This window comes from Carassius carassius, chromosome 44 (assembly GCF_963082965.1).
Source record: "Carassius carassius chromosome 44, fCarCar2.1, whole genome shotgun sequence".
NCBI classification, from domain to species: domain Eukaryota; kingdom Metazoa; phylum Chordata; class Actinopteri; order Cypriniformes; family Cyprinidae; genus Carassius; species Carassius carassius.
Window position 1 is genome coordinate 12,695,850 of NC_081798.1, and position 17,869 is coordinate 12,713,718.

At 40.5% G+C, this 17,869-nt stretch overlaps 1 protein-coding gene across 1 annotated transcript in view; it reads left to right on the forward strand.

Annotated features, from left to right (window-relative positions):
* The window catches only part of LOC132126600 (voltage-dependent P/Q-type calcium channel subunit alpha-1A-like), a 140,199-nt gene extending 122,330 nt beyond the window's left edge, over nt 1–17,869 (forward strand). Inside the window, exons 46-51 of the mRNA XM_059537963.1 lie at nt 401–542; nt 1,786–1,905; nt 6,769–6,786; nt 8,935–9,157; nt 9,737–9,975; nt 13,149–17,869. Coding sequence (XP_059393946.1) covers nt 401–542; nt 1,786–1,905; nt 6,769–6,786; nt 8,935–9,157; nt 9,737–9,975; nt 13,149–13,805 — 1,399 coding nt within the window. The 3' untranslated portion in view covers nt 13,806–17,869. The remainder of the gene's footprint in view (nt 1–400; nt 543–1,785; nt 1,906–6,768; nt 6,787–8,934; nt 9,158–9,736; nt 9,976–13,148) is intronic.

The window sequence follows — 17,869 nt, forward strand, 5'->3', positions numbered from 1 at the left end:
TAAAAATTATGTTCTTATTTTTATTTTTTATTTTGGAGTAAAATATTACCTGAACTTGAAAGGTTTTATGAGATTCACCTCTTTGAACTGGTGCTCTGTCTTCTCTTTCACTGCTTAGCTTTGCTTTAATTGTTTTCTTTCTTCTTCTTCTTATATGCCACACTTCTGCTGGATTTTTTTCTTGTCTCTCAGCTGTTGCTCTACTCACATTGTTTCGATTCTTCGATATACGTTTGCTTTTGTGTTAAGTCTGATGTTTATACACATATATATTTGGAATAGTTTTTTTATGTACTATTTTTGTCTGCAAAAGGCTTTTTGTAGATACAAAACTGCATTTATGTAAGTGCATGTGTGAGTGAGTTACGAATTAGCCAGCCAAAATCTTTCTCTGGTTCAGGCCTCCGGAGGGTGGAATGAGTGAGAGCCAGTCGTGGGTGACATCACGAGCCCAGGAAATGTTCCAGAAGTCTGTTCCAGAAAACTGGAACCCTGAAAGACCGTGTCCTAATGACCATCATGACAGCCGTCACAATCCACAGGTAATATCGGAGGTCCTCAGATCAGAAAGACAATTTTGTCTTGTTTAGATCTGAATTTACATTTGGATTGGAAATCCTCAAAGCTCTCCTGACTATATCAGCTTCTCTCAGCCTTTGGTATTGAACTGTGTGCTGTTTAGCCAATCACTATCTTCCCAGCCATCGTCCCTTTTTTGCTGCTTTTGGACACACTTCTCATTCATATTGTCACTCGTTCTATCTCTTCTGTCTCTGTCGGTCTGTAGCTCACTTCTTTATCTGTCTGATGAATCATTCTGATGAACTAAACTGCCCATTGTAGACCGTTTGTATAGAAACACACTTCCACCTCTGCCAGACTGCAGGGGTGTTTCACTGCTTGCCTGCTACCTCACTGTCTGCTGGACTGTACCAAACCCCTCCAGACTCTCATCTCTCCTTCAGTGTGACTCTTCTCTGTAGCTCAGCAGTCATCTGACCCTGATGTTCCCCTGCACCAGTCACTCATCCTAATACTATGGAGATGCTGAATAAACAGATTTAGGCATAATGAGCATGTTGGAAAGTACTTAAAACTGTAGTAGGCAATCTCAGCCTACAAGAGATCTGTAAACAAAAGCTGTGACCTGACCCAATCCAACCAGTACTGTGTGTTTTGTTTCCTCTCTTCCCTACGTTTTCCATTATTTACAAAGCAAAAACCTAAAAGTACACATAAAAATTGCATAATTGAAAGATTTTTTTTTTTTGGTAGGACTTTTTCATATTTAATTTGGGATTTTGGATTGGTAAAGACAAATATATAATATATTTAACGAAGAACAACAGCTTCTTTTTTTTTTTTTTTTTTTTACAAACATATCACAAGTAAACAAACCTGAATTTGAAGTAGCTCAAATATGGCTTCTACATTTTATTTGGGATGATTAATAGTACATGTAATGTAAATGTGACGTAAATGTTCAGATTTACTCGTCTTTAAACATTATATACAAAAGAAAAGATAGCCCCATCCTGCCTTCTCTGGTTTCTTGGCCGGAATAAGTTGTGATGTGGGCTGATAGTCAGAGACTAGTGTGCACCGGTTCTTTTATTCCACTCTGTTAGTGATATGCATAATTTGGAATGGCTAATGACTATCAATTCAACTGCACTTCTGTGCAAAACATTGCCCTCTGGTTTACTGGTTTATCACACCCGACAGAGCTGTAGGCCGGTGAAGCAGGCATCAGCCCGGCCCACATGCTGTTGCTCTGTTTTGCAGACGGTAGAAATGAGAGAGATTGGGCCTGTTGGGGACGGTTACTCGGACACTGAGCCCTATCACCCAATGGAAGGGCATGGGCGGACCATCTCCATGCCACGCCTCTCAGCAGACAACCAAGTGAGCACCTTCATCCTTTCATCCATCCATTCACCCATCTGGTCTTTCCACCTTTTATCTGTTATCCATTCCCAATATCCATTCTCAGTCAGTTATCCAGCTAACAGCCTTTGACAGCTTCAGTTGGGGGAACCAAATTTCAAAAGTTTGGTGTACTGTCATGCTAACAAGCCAATAAATGCTAGCATGTCCTTGTCAAAAGTCAAAGGGCACATGGATAAGTGGCTCCCACCCTGACCTTCACTTACATGCATGGCTGTGTGAATGTGTGTGTTAGAGTTTAAGATCTTTGCCCGAACCCGACGGGTTCGGTCAGGTTCGGGCTTAATTTATATAATCTTACACGGGCTCGGGTCGGGCTCGCGCTCCGGTTTGCGAGGTAAACGAGTGGTCATGTGATGTGTTTCGATTAGCGCGAGAAAGATGCGAAAATGGATGCTGAGTAGGTGTAACGGAGGCTTGCCTCTGGCGATTACGTTTTGGTTGCACCAGCAACTAAAGCAAAGTCTGAGGTGTGGAAAAGTTTTGACCGTGTTTATAATGAGAATAATGAGTGAATAATGACGCACCATCAGTGAGCGCAGGAACGCACTGAAGACATCTCGAGTGGATTCAATCATTTTCCAAAAACATGTAGGCTTAGCCTAATCGCTGTGAGTAATAAAGTTTTTTAAAACGAAAACTAAATATTCATTGAGTCTTAAATGCATAATGTGGACAGAGTATTTACGCTAATGTTGGCATTATTCTTTTATTAAATGTTAGCTGCTAGCGGCGAAGCAAATCCGGAGCCTTGGTTATTGCCAAATACCCATCTTAATTAAAAATTTATCTTAATTTAATTTGTTAAAAAAAGACTCGTTTTTATTGGTGCTGGTCTAAAGGAGCCTATGTCTATTTAGAGGGCTGAGATGTTAAGATGTCACAGAGGACTTATTTTATTTCTTTATTCCAACTTCCAAGTGGTGTAGTCTACGTTAGTTATTAATAAATTATGTTAAAACATGAATAAATGACTAATTTTTGACAAAGGCAAAAGAGCTGTGTGCGTGTGCACATTTGAATAATGTCGGGCTGTAAACGGGTTCGGGCTTTTAAAAAGCTGTCAATCAAAATGTACTTGTCGGGCTCGGGCCGAAACCTGTCGGGCTCAGGTCCTGTCGGGCCTAATTTTTAAGGCCTGATTACAGCTCTAGTGTGTGTGTGTGTGTGTGAGGGAGAGAGAGAGAGAGAGAGAGAGAACGAGAGAGAGAGAGTTGGTTCAGTGCATCATCATAACACCCTAGCTCAATTTCAAGAAAACCTTGGTGTGTCTGGAGTGTGCTGCTGCCAGAGTTGGATTTGAGGTAGTGACAAAAGTAACAGAAAACAGCTTGTGCATAATTACAAAATGTATAGTTCCAGGCCTAAATAATTAGATAAAGCGTTTTTTTTTTTTTTATGGAATTATGAACTAATTTATTGTATAAGTATTTCATTAAAGTTTTACAGCCTAACTAATTGTAACAGAAAAATTTAATAATAAATCACATTTCTAATTTTAAAATAAAGACAAAAATTACTGTTCAGAATTTTGGAGTTTTTTTATGTTTTTGAAAGTTGTCTCTCATGCTAACTGAGGCTGCGTTTATGTGATCAAAAGTATAGTTAAAACAGCAATATTGTAAAATATTATTGCAAATTAAAGGCCCTTTCACACCGGATGTGTAACGAAAAAGCGAAACGAAAAATCGAATAGTTCGCGTGCGAATAGTTCGCGTTAAAACCATTCACATCAGCCGCGACGCGAATTTGCGATGTCTGTGACGTTCAGAGAGCTTCAACATTCCAAAACTTTCGTGCCGACAGTTGAGAAAATGGACACTTCAACATCATCATCCAGTGAAGACGATGTATATACAAAAGAATGTATATACAAAAGCAGCTCTTAAATAGTCACTACATTTTTGTTACATATTCAAAGTAAACACGGTCTGTATTGCTATCTTTGACGATAGTGTTAGCTTTCTATCCCCTGTTGTTTTTAGCCTGCTAGCCTACACAGCACGGACTATACAACGACTAAACTATCACACAACATACTCACAGTCGTGATACCCTAGTTGGTTGGCAATGCTACGCCACACATTGTCCTTCAAATCGTTGTCCTTGTAGTTTTTGTTAGATTTGTCAAACAAAACGGGATTCGCCGACACACAAGTAATCAGAAGATCCGTCATTTTTGCTGTGACATCACCTTTGTTTCCTTGTATGTGATTGGCTGAAGCCTTTTTGTCGCCTCAAAAGTAAAAAAAAAAAAAATCGACATCGAAGCGAAAAAAATAAGTCGTTTTTTTCACCTCAGCACATTCGCGTTCGGTGTGAAAGTACTCATTACACAAACAGCTGATCAAAAAATAAAACCATCGCACGAATTATTCGCGCGTCAAAATCGCGTCCAGTGTGAAAGGACCTTAACAGCAAATAGCTGTTATTTATTTTAATATATTTTAAAGTGTTATTTATTCCTTGTATAACAAAGCTGAATTTTCAGCAGCCATTATGCCAAATTCAGTGTCTTGTGTTCCTTCTGAAATATTCTAATATCTGATTTGGTGCTCAATAAATATTTCTTATTATAATTAATATTAAAAACAGTTGTGCTGTCACGGTTCGCTACTGTGCGGGAACAAGGAGCACGGAGAAGATCACCATGAGCAGTCTTTACTAACTCACAAGGAAGGAACGCACAAATAGCACAGGAAATGATGCAGGACTCAGGAAAACACAGGGCTTAAATTGGGAACCAAACCAGGAAATTAACAAGAAAAACCTGGAATCAATTTCACAATCAGACATGAGGGAAAAACTAGGACACATGGCAAACAGAGCATGTGGGGGAGGAAAACAAATACACAGTCCATGGGCGTGACATTTCTCCTCCCTCCCCAAATACACATCCACGCACACCCATGGGGGAGCAGACAGCTCAGGGGGCCAGGCCTCGGCACTCAGCCCGACCTCTACGGACAGATCCCTATGTAGCAAAATGTGGCTCGACTAGTAGTGACTACGCCACCTCAATTTACTGGGGAAATAATCTAATAAACGGGACACAAATCCGTTTGCTCAGGAGAGGCAGGAGACGTGAGTTTATTTACACAAGCAATTTTTATTAAAGAAAACAATTTAATAACTCACAATAAATTCTCAATCCGTAAGCAAAAAGACAAAAAAACAAAAAGTAAATCACTACAGGGGCTGAGGCACCCGACAAGCAGGCTAGCTATAGCTGCACACGGCAAGGAAAACACGATTTAAAAAAAATCACTCCACTACAAATTGTGATCAGAGATAACACAACACTAATAAACCCCAGTTAAGGTTAAGGCCATGCAGCTACCACCACCAGCCTGCTTCCAGGAAAACTCAGCTCCTGTGGAATACACAAAAAAAAGGTAAACAAAATCATGAAACAAAAAAAAAAAAACACATTCAGGCCCACTCGAGCCTAAAACAGCTCGCCTGAACAGCAAACGGGATGGAATCACAGCAATCAGTTCCATTTCCTCCAAAGCAGCAGACGTGGCTCAAAAAGCAAGGGGTTCTGATAGCAAGTTGTTAATGTAGCTGCTCAACCTTGCTTTAAAGCGGGCAAAGAGATTTCCTGAACACAAATATTTATTAATCATTAAAAGAGAAACAATAAAAAAAGTACTCACCCTGATTTAATATCGGCGCGCACACACACGTAAATCACATGCACACAGAAATCATACGATGGGTCCGTTAGTGAGTCAATAAACAGCTGGTAATCCGACGCGGCTATAAGAAGATGCCACACCGGTGGAAGCCCCGAAGGCACGCCACACTAAATGTATTGCAGATCATCCAAACAACCAAACTTCCTGAAAAGTTACGACGGTACCACATTAAAACTTACCACAATGTGAGTGTCACCGCGGAAACGCGCACAGCCTCAATGGCCGAGTGTCACACTAAACAAATACAAATAAAGAAACAATGTAACATCACTTAATACTAAAATCAAAACAACCAGCTGCACAGCTGACACGCATACCTCCACGGTCTCTTGGAATGAGGACAAGGGGGCAGGCTTTCGACAATGGCACATCCCAGGAGGCATGAACACAGAGTCTATATACGCTAAGGGCGGTACCCCATTGGCCAAATACATAATGAGGATGACGAGGCAACAAATCACTCACATCACCACACCTATATATGAAAGTAGCCAGTTACCTGTTGACTAATTTTAAGACGCATCCCTTACATGCATTAAAAGGCCAAAATTAAGTATGCACATATGCATTGATTTGCATACCCAATGTATTGTGACCTCTTGACCTGATGAGATATTTCACCAGGTCCCCTTTGAAACACTTCCACAAATCAACCTCTGGAGGCAGTAACATGCTCAAAACATTTGATTCCGCAAACATACACCCACAACACATCACATAGAAGCAATTATGCTTTTATGCTTTAATGCATAAATGTGTATACACACACTGCATTTCTCACCCTGACATAACCCCCATGATTTCTTGGTTGACTCTCCTCTGGAGATGTGTCTGGATTTAGCAATTTGTCTGAGTGTGTATAAGACCAGTGTGAGGAGGTCGTGTGTCTCTGTTTTGAAGTGTGTGTGAAGGTGAGCTAAACATAGAACCTCAAAAACTAGTAAGAATCTGCTAGAATCAATATACGTTCACTTGTGTGTTGGAAGTGTGGTGTGTACAGTACACTCCAGGAAGTGTGAGGATCCAAAGTCTGTGTTTGTCCATGTGGTGTAAAGATGTAACATAGATGTTGTTGTTGTTCTTGTGACTCACTCTTGTCTAACACTGCTCTGCTCCACAGAGTGTGCGTTCTGCTGCGGTAAGTGTGTTAGTGTGCTTCCTATCTTCCTCTACACTTGCTCAATTTTTGTCTTTTTTCTCTTTCCTTTTCCTTTTCCTCCTCCTTCCCCCAACCCCTTCCTGACAATTCCTGTGTGTTTCTGTGCTCTCTCTAACATAAAATGGTGATCACTATTTTTCTCTTTCTTTGTCTTCTCCACTTTGCTTTTAATCTCTCCTTTAATCTTGTTTTTTTCTGTCTCTGTTTTAACTCATGATGCCTTGTGGATTTATATTTCCTTTTTCCTTCTTTCTATTTCCGTCCATTTCCTCTTTGTTTCCTTTTCCATTTTCCTTTTTTTTTTGTATTCTCCTTTTTTGTCCTAATTTCCTTTTTTAAATTTTGCTTTTTATTTATTTATTTCTTTGTTTTGGTCTTGTTTTTCTTCTTTTTAATGGATTTCCTGTTTGCTTCTGTTTTACCCATAATGTCTCATTGTTTCCTCTTTCCCTTTTTTCCTCGTTCCCTCTTTCTCTTTCTGGTTTCCTATTTCCCTTCCCTATTTCCCTATTTCATTGTTACTTTGTCATTTTGTGGTTTTACTTTTTCTTTCTTTCTCCATTTTGTTTTTTGCTTCCTTTTGTTTTGGTCTCTGTCCTTATTCATGGATTTCCCATGATGTCTTTTCATCGATTCCTTTCTTCTTGTTTTGATGATTTCTCGACCCTGTGATCTTTCTTGCCCATTCTGTCATATTGCACATTTAATTTGGCATAATTTTCATGTCATATCTCGGTGCCCCTTGATTTCCTACTCACCTTTTCCTTTCCTCCTTGTTCCATTTCCTATTTACTTCTTTTATTTTCCCCCTTTCTCTTTTTTCCTCACACACTTTCTCTGCTGTGCTCTGTATGTATTGTCCCGTGGTCTCATGCGTGTGTCCTGTTCTGCGCACCGTCTGTCTGCTGTTCAACAGCGACGGAGACACAGGCCGAGAGGAAGTAACCTCAGTGTATGTACCGTCTATGGCTTTCTGCCTCTTCTCCATGCTCTCCCTCATTCCCCCTCTCTTGTTTTGTCTGTTTTAGGAGTCTGTGTCTCTCTTTATGTCTTGATGTCACACTGAACTATATTTCACGCCATTCTTCTTGTTATTCACCCTCTTTTCCTGTTTTCCCCTGGTATATTCTGTTCGTCGCTGTACCTTTCTCTCTATATACCTTTTTCCTGTCCACTTATGCAGCCCTGTATCCCTATGTGTGTGTGAGTGCGAGTGTGTGTGTCTGCCTGTGTCTTATCTCTGTATTTCTGGTCCTGTGGACATGGGAAGCTTTCGCTGTCTTGTAGTTCTTGACGCATGGATTTCAAAAAGGAAAACCTGCTGCTAGTAATGGTCATGTTGTTAGCATGTTTCAGTCAGGCGCATGGCATAAAGCATTATGTGTGTGAGTGAAGAAGAGTGTAAAGGGATATTTCAGTGATTTTGATGCAGAAGAGCATTATGTGCCCAAGAATGTCTTTGTGTGTCCATACATGCTATAGATTGTCATGTTGACCATCATGTCTCCGGATGTGTGCATGGACAAATGTGCTGAACTTCTTTTGGCTGGATTGGGTTCTGTGTGCTCAGCTATGGCAGAGAAACTTGAGCATTTAATGGTCCCGATTGAAATAGAAAAACTGCAGTGCATGTAAGGCATGATCTATCTATCTATCTATCTATCTATCTATCTATCTATCTATCTATCTATCTATCTATCTATCTATCTATCTATCTATCTATCTATCTATCTATCTATCTATCTATCTATCTATCTATCTATCTATCTATCTATCTATCTATCTATCTATCTATCTGTCTATCTGTCTCTCTGTCTGTTGGTCAGCCTGTCTCTGCCTCGCTCTGTCTCGCTCAATCACAAATTATCCATTTCTCTATATATTACTATTTCCCGCTCTGTCTTCATTGAGCATGACAGATATACCTGTGCCTTGGTTTTCTCTCTGGGTGCAGAATGGGCTGAGTGTTAACCAAATTACATTCAAATGTTCTCAAACACGCACACATATGCACTTGTAACACTGCATATAATCAAGCTGCTCTTTGAAAACATATCAATGTAAACTTCTGTCCTTTCCTTCTCTTTTTCTACCTTCTTTTTTCCTACCTTGTTTCTTTCTCTGCAGACCATCACAGACACAAGTCCAATGCGCCATTCTACATCTTCACTGGTTCACGGACGTTCAGGACGAGGCGTGCGATTGGACGATTACTCTCTGGAACGTGTGGTGTCAGAAGAGGGTCACCGACATGGTCCACGAAGAAGAGAACGGGATCGAGACCGGGAGAGAGACCGCAGTCACCGCACCTCAGAGAGATCCCTTGCTCGCTATACAGATGCAGACACAGGTCACACGTAGAAAAAATATTATAAACTTTTTGTGGTTGTTTTTTTTTCCTGTACACACTCTGTTTTGCTCTAATTATGCAAAAGGGATTACAAAAGGCCTAATTTTGTTAAAAAAATTTAAATGACCAACAGTTCTATTTGGTTATTCAAACTACTCTTACCTTTTTCTCAAATATGGCCATTTTGAGAGAGAGAGAGAGAGAGAGAGAGAGATTAAACGAGTGTGTGTGAGTCACATCTGTTTGTCTCTCCCAATAGACAATGAAGGTGTGAATTTAGTTACTTTAAAAACACGTATTCACTGAGAAATATAATGTAGCGATTCAGTATGGAAGCTATTTTATTGTAATAAAAGTCACAGGGTAGTGTTAACATGTTTGTGTGAGTGCACCTCGTTATATGACGACTTTGTGTGAGTGTCAATAAAAGCAGCGCATAGGCTATATATATATATATATATATATATATATATATATATATAGCCCCCCCCCCCCCCCCCAAAAAAAAAAATTTCATGACATGGTTACACACTTGGTCTAAAGGGCTATCTCATCTCATTTCTGTGTTGGCTTTGGCAGGTCTGGGCACAGATCTCAGCACCACTACACAATCAGGTGACCTTCCGACTAAAGAGAGAGAACGAGAAAGGGGTCGAGCAAAAGACCGTCGCCACCACCACCATCATCATCATCATCACCACCACAGCTCGGTGGATAAAGAGCAGTACGGTCATGAGCGCGACTACCACCGTCATCCTCACGACAGAACTGATCGCCACTGGTCCCGCTCACCGAGTGAGGGGAGAGGGCATAGACAGGTGGGGCACACATTCACTGAAATACCACTTTTATTTTATGCACAAATTCAACATTATTTTTGGAAGTGACTCACAATAGTACATAAAGGGGTCATGTCAGATTAAATGTTTTTCGTTTGCTGATCTACACTTGTTAATACATTTTAATCAATGTTTCTTGCTCTGTAAGAGTGTGATTTATCCGAGCGCCAACCTCCCGCTCTCTCTCGTGAGGCCAATAAGGAAGTGACTAAAACTGCAATTCATCGACTGGCCGCTTGAGGCTGGCTGCAGAAGGGAGTCAGTTCCATAGACTCCCCATGTTAAAATGCCCAACTTTACAGCAGGAAAAAACATGTTTACAGCCTGGTTCAAAAAATGATTTTGGTCTAAATAGCTAATTTTGCCCTTCATGACAACTGTGAGGGGGGTGAATTTTTTTATAACTCATCCGTTTAAATTATATTAAGACTTAAAGTTCTGCATAATTAAGGGCGTAGCCACTTGAGTGACAGGTGGATTGCCGCTGCTGACACTGCCGTCGTGCTAGGTGGGTGTGGCTTCAGCAACTAGCTCCCGCCTTTTTGCCCATTTTTGATTGTCCGGCAGAGTCGCGCGGTGACGCGCTGCCAAGATGGCGACGGCCCGCTCTACACACTTTAGGCTTCAAAAACACACTTCAGAAGACTACGGGTGACGTCACGGACACTACGTCCATGTTTTTATATAGTCTATGGATTTATCCAAACATTTCCCACCTTTCCTCTGGCTATTATTTGCTGCTTGAAAAAGCCTTTGTTATTATTATAGCTTCTGTTTCTAATTTATTCACATATAATCTAAGCATATAAGTAACAATAACTTTGCACGTTGCAATAAGTTCACAATCAGTCTGTGCTGAAATGTGCCACTCAAATGGTTAAATTTATATAAAATGTATATTTTACTGTTTCTTTATATTTTACTTTATATTGAGATTCATAAAGGTCCCATGACATGGATTATTTTCTTTTTTTAAATGCTTTTTTTAATGTTTCCTGAGGTGTACTTATATTGTTAGTATGATTTTTACATTTAAAATTTAGAAATAAAAAGCATTTTTATATCCTGATATTAGCCCTCTGGCTTGAATGCTCTGTTTGAAGGGGCGTGTCTGCTGTGAGACTCCGAGTAAACGACAACTGTTGTGATTGGCTGACATCTTTGCATTCGAAATGCATATTACATGTGGAACCCCTCTCAAATATATATATATTTTTTTACTATTACAGCTGTCGAGATTAACGAATCGTGGAAGTGTTGATTATATAATTATTTTTTCGATCTTTTCCCATCACATGAAAGGCTGCAGTGATGAGTATTGAATAGACAGAGTCTGTTTATCGCGTGAATGCAGTGATCTCGTCATTATTGCAAAACGTTTTCTCTCACAAAATGCTTTCACCACAACTAACAGCAAACACATGAATACAGTAAGAGCTTTGTTGTGCAGCATAACAGCGTCATTCAGTTTAGGCAAGTGTGCAGATATACTCGCGATGTGTGACAGCTCCTAAAAAAATAAAGGGAGCGTTCTTTGATCGATCTCTGTAGTTAAATCACAATTTAAATAACAGATTTGTTTCATGCTACTAAGAGAAACAACGTGAAGTTGATCGTTTAGTCACTGGCTTGATTCACTGATGCATAAACAGTATTAAACGATTTAGAAAGAAAGTCTGTGTGAACTTGAATAATTAGCTACACATCAGAAATCACTGATCACAGATCAGGCATTAATGAACACTGTTACTCACTGTTTGTGGCGGTGCTGTCGAATCCATATCATAAAAGTCTATTTGTAACGCCTGTCCTGACATTGCGACTGAATTGTATGTAAATATTTGGGCGGGCAAAGCAGAGAAAGGGGAGGTAACATTTCTCCTAACAACGTCACAAGGAGGAGATTCCAGATCAGCCCGTTTGAGCTTCCATTTTCTCAAAGGCAGAGAAAGATAGCAAAATCTCGATTTACACCGATTAAAATTTCTAGATACTTGGGGACCATATACAGGCTAGGGGAACTCATATTAATGTTAAAAAACCTCAGAAAATGACAATTTTATGTCATGGGACCTTTAAGATGACTAAGACGAGATAAATGCAGCCAAACAACAGCACAAAATGTGTGTGCAGTCATGCTAATGCATTTTGAAATGAGGTGTTGCAGTGTATTTCTAGTAGATAGTATTTTTTGGACTGGAGGAGGTTTTGTAATGAAAGCTAGAGTATGTTTATATAATGGATCAAACCATTTCTTTTAGGTCTGGTAAAAATAACATTAAAAAAGCTTGAGTACTGACAGAGGCAGAAACATCAACATTCAAACTATATAAAAGGTGGAGATTATTTAAAATGGGCTTATGTGAATATTGTTTCAGGTTCACTTCAGTTAAAGGTTATTATTACATTTTATGTTTTGTAAATATTAATAAATAATGTAAAAATAATAAATTAGAACCATCAGTATAAAATACTGATATCAGTGATATTAGTCTTTATTCTTAGTACTTATTGAGAAGATGCTATTAAACAAATATATAAAATATCAAGTATTTTAAATACTGTGGAATTCATTTTTATCAATTGGCATGACTATTATTTTTATTAAAAGGTGAAGGAAAATAGCAAATTTCATGAAGTAGCATCATTTTGAAGCATTCCTTTATTCACTTCATACAGCACAGCTTTTTATGTGCGTAAGTCCTTGGTTTTACAGTAACCTGCAATGCGGATCCTGAGGGATGAAAGGTATCTTGAACACAAAGGTGTGGGTCGACTTAAACCAGACAGCATATGCACACCTGTGACCTTATCATGACTGCTTACTGAAATCAGTTTCTCTTTTTTTTGTGTTATTCTTTTGTTTATCTTCTTTTATCACTGTGGTTTCTGTCCATTTTTCTCGATGTGACGTGTGGCTTCTCTGTGTCTGCTGTTTTGCCTCATTACCGGTTTGTTTTGTTTCTGGTTTTATTGATGTTGTTATTTCCACACTTTTCTCTCTCTCTCTCTTTCTCTCACTTACTCTCCCTCGTCTCTATCTCCTCATCCTTCTCTACATCCTCCCCCTCTTGCCGGTGTGTGCTACTCTCTTTTGTTTGACGTTAATTTTGTGGTGTTTTTTTATTTGCCTTGTTTTAATTTTCATGTAGGGCAGTAGTTCTGTGAGCGGAAGCCCCGTTCCCTCGACGTCGGGGACCAGCACCCCCCGACGTGGTCGCCGGCAGTTGCCCCAGACACCGTCTACACCACGCCCTCATGTCACCTACTCCCCTGCCGTCCGCAAGCCTCCATACGGCTCCCCGGGCCAGGGTCGACTCCGTTCCCCTTCCCCGCGACACTTCTCTCCACCGGATCACGAACCGCCCTACCATCATCCACCCTCCCGCCATGCCTCACCCCATCATGGCTCACCCCGGCACGCCTCCCCGCGCTCTCCCAGGCATGCATCTCCCAGGTCCCCACGTCATGGCCGCTGGGGCCCATTGCCTGACAGCCTGGAGGGCGACGGACCTTTCTATGAACAGGACTATGAGTACGAGCGGCACCATGAGCCGCCTGCCTATGAGCAGAGTCTATCACAGGGCAACCCTCACCCTCATCCACACCCGCATCCCCGATCGCCAAGAACTGCTCGTCAAGGGCCTCCCCTGCACCCACGTCGTATGCCTAATGGCTACCGTTCCTCCTCGCCCTCCCCGCACCGGCGCGACCCCCACCCAGGCCCACGCCGGCCGCCCCATGGCCGTGGGCCCCGGAAGGGGTTGCACGAACAGTATAGCGAGACGGACGAGGATGATTGGTGTTAGTGTGCAGGGTGACCAGGAGGGGGCACCACTCAATTTATACCAAGATGTTTATGCACCACAGCAGGGAGAGAGGGGGCGGAAGGGGAAACGCAGGGCAAATGCCCCATTGTGAGACTCTGAGCCTTGGAGCAGCACATAGAGCTCCCCTACTCCCTCTCTCTCTAACGCTTTCTCCTGCTCTCTGGACTACGTTTCCCATGCTGCTCAGCATGCAAGGAAATGGGAGCGTATGAACGAGAAATGGGGTGGTTGCGTTTAGATGGACTGAACTTTTAAAGATCAGAGTCGTTGTGTTTAAATGCTCCACTTCAAACTAAGAAAGACCGAATGCTTCTTGCCCGATGGAAAAAATGAGAAGCAACATTCTCTGTCAATCAAAACAAAAACAAAAAAGAAGAAAAAAAAAGGAATTATGAAAAAGAAGCCGGAACCCATTTTCCCCCTCACATCTATGCCTCTTGAAAAGACCCAAAAAATAAAAAGGGAAGAATAAACAGACATTGTTAAAGGAAAAAGCAAGTGTTCTTGTGATCGAGAGCTCTACCTACTGCAAAACCAGCCCCATGTGCTGGCCGATATCGATGAGTTTTATCATCTGCGTTTACTGTTACCAACTCAAGATGCTGAGTGACTTCATCACTTGGGGGAGGGGTTAATCAAAGAGGCGTGGTATATAAAAGGACCCAGTGCAGGTGAGGAGGCGGGTGGGTGTGGCACACCGAAACCCCACCCACAAACTGCTATACGCTCCTGACAAGGAAAAGACCGTGGAAAAAGAAGGAAACGGCAGATGAGGAAGGGACGGAAAGACTATTACCTCTTCAGTCTTCAATTGATTACTTCTTTTCGAACATTTGGAGCTTGGTTATTCTGTTGCATTTGCTCAGCTTTCTTTGATATTTTTGAACTAAAATCTGATGGAAACTTGCATGATTGATTTAAAAAATATATATATATAAATATATATAAATATATGTATCAGACAGAAGATTTACTGTGGGAAGGGGGGTGATAGCTCTCTTTTTTCCATTCAGTTGGAAGTTCTTTCTCTCGTTTTCTCCCTGTTGCTCTTGCCATGTCTACAGATCTTTACGTGCAGATGGAGTTTATAGATAGACGCTACAGCAGACCTTTCTAAATAGCGAGACAGACCTGAGGGTTTTTTCTATGTTATATCCATCTGAGGATCCCAGATGATGTTCTGCACTGTTTATTATTACTTTGGATTGCACTAATTCAGGATTGCACCTGAATGGTGAAATCTCCCTCATTATGGCTCTGTCGGCCATGGCTGCGAACAGAGAGAGAAACGGGGTGAGAGACATTCTCCTTTCTAAAGGCTTCATTTGCTATTGTCAATAACAATAGTCTTTTAATGATGAAAACTATCTTAATGCAATTGATGAAGATAACGGTGATGCTGATGAAGATAGAGGTGATCATGTGACTGTTGTCTTGTTTTCGCGAATTTGTCTGTTGTGGCCATCTTGTTTCGAACCTTATTTTCGATTCCGTTCACCACAAATTGAAGTCTATAAGGATGCGCTCCTGATAGCATCCTGAAGTTTACGTACTTGTGACCTCAGCTGAGTAGAATATTCCTATCTGTAGTGAATAGTTTGGGTCAGAGCTCAAGAATGTTTTAAAAGAGAGAGTTGGGGCATTCAGGATACCCTCGGACAGTTTTTGTGTCAGAGTTTTTCAGACAAATTCAGGGTCCATTCCATATTTATTTCTTGACAGAAAAAGATGGTCACACAACAGTGTGATCTGATGAAACCGTTTTATAGAGGGTCAGTTTTTAACCCCTTGAATTATTTCACAGCTAATGTAGAGTTAGTGCAAGTTAGTATTTTGAGTGATGAATTTTGTTGTTTACTCTTTGTCCATGTTGTGGTGCTGTTGCGCAGCTTATACCAGGCTAGACTATGGACAAACAATCCCTTATGAAAATACGGTCGCCAGAGGGCACTTAAAGAACTTTAGATTTTGCAGAACTGTCCCCCGAAAGGTGACAAAGCAGGTTTTTTTCCAACAGGAATTTATTTGAGAGTTTTGACCTGGGTAGTCTTTGATCACGTAACTGGAAACAATTCTTCCACCCTGCCTTCCTGTTCCCTGCCACGGACAGCTTGTTATGTCTTTGGCTGCCTGCTCAATCTGAGACCCCCCTCCTTCTGCTCAGGATACAATAATACAGCCAAACATATATCTCACAGGTGTGTAGAGGTGCGGCCTATTCAGTCTCCCCTACTGTCACTGAACCCGTCCAGCTGACCCCCACCTATCGGACCATCTCAAAACATCAGAAAAGTCAAATGTTTATGAAATCCCATTCCAACAGGCTTTCCCCTCCAGAAAATTTTATTCTCCTAAATCCTTCAAAAAAAAAAGAGACATTTGTTGAGATGCGTTATGAATATATATCTATAAAATGATAGTGGGTAGCATATCTTTGACTTTTGATTGCAGACTTTTTGTTTTGCAAATCGCAGAGTGTTTTTGAAATTCTAAAGGAGACGTGTGAGATCTTTTTCTCTTTAGAAAAAGACCAAAAGTCTCAATTTTATCTCTAGGAGTAAGTATTGAGATGTTAAAGAGATCTAATTTCTGATGTTTCTTTATGGGAAAGATGCAAAAATCAGTATATTATGAAGCCGAAAAGGATTCAATAGGTTTTCAACATAAGCACTCACTTATTACAGAATAGCTTATCACATTCGTCTAATCTTGTAGTCAGTTGGGCGGTTCTGTATTTTCTCATTTTTCTTATCTTCATTCTGTCCCAGAGTCATGGAATCCACAATACTTGTTTTCCTAAAAAATACAAATAGTGTCATTTCATGTGATCCCTTCTCCTTACCAACCCATATTCAAGACTTTTAGGGAGGAAACCACTGTTTTCTGGGTGTTTGTTGATGTTTGGCCCACATTTATCTACAGCTGGCCCCCAGTTAGCCCCTGGTTTGATGGCCATGGGTCTAGATGAACCTGCAGAGCCACAGTGCCTTCTGTTCTAGTGTCGCACACTAACCCTTCCCCTGCCTCTCTTCCCGCGCCCCTCTATCTCTCTCTTAATGTGATGGACTCACACTACGCCTTAACAAGTCCCCATGTCTGCGCTGTCTGCTGGGCTTTTTAAAGACAGGGAGGCACGTTTATATGCTGAGTTACTCTGAGAGTAATTAAGGGAAATGACAACCAAGTTCTGTCAGGGTCTAGGCTTTCTGTCTCTCTTAGCAATGCTTCCTCAAGTGGATGGCAGCCATTTTTTGATTTGTCTCACCCTGCTCGTTCAGAGAGTTGCATCGAACATCGGAGGGATTGTTCTACTTCTCAGGTCTTGAGCAAAAGGACAGAAAGGCTTGTTTTTGTCAGGCATGAATGTTAGCTAGACCTTTTGCATGGTTAATAATATTATGCCCATTTAGAAGTTCTCTTGGTCTTGTATTCTTTTGCCGAAAACACTTGAAATGCAGGAAATTTGCTCCATTTTAGCTCAAGATGTGGATTGATAGATTATTAATACAACTTGATTTTTATTCATTATAAAGTGATAGCAGAAGGTTGTGGTTTTTTATGGAACAGTTCACCCAAAAAAGAGAATTCTGTCATCTTTTACTCACCTTCATCTCATTCCAAACCATTTACAAACTTACTTTCTTCTTTAGAACAGAAAAAGAGAGATGTTCAATGATTATTCCAGTTGCTTTTTTCAGAGCAGTTAAAATGAGTAAGAATGGAGGCTTTTAAGCTTCAAAAAGGTAACAAAAGTTCCATATAAGTAGTCCATGTGAATATATTCCAAGTTTTATAAGCCATACAAAAGGTTTGTGTGAGAAACGGACTGAAATACAAGTTATTAACTAAAGATTTTAGAAATTGGTTGAACCAATTGACATAACCTGTCAGAATGATTAATTAACAAATTAGAAAGATCCTAGAAAGGCTTAAATTTGGCATGAAGAGTAAATTGCAATTACTTTTTATTTTCTATTGTGATGCATATACAAATAAAACATATTGAAGTGGAAAAAAATGCATGTTTTTCCAATCAAGAATTG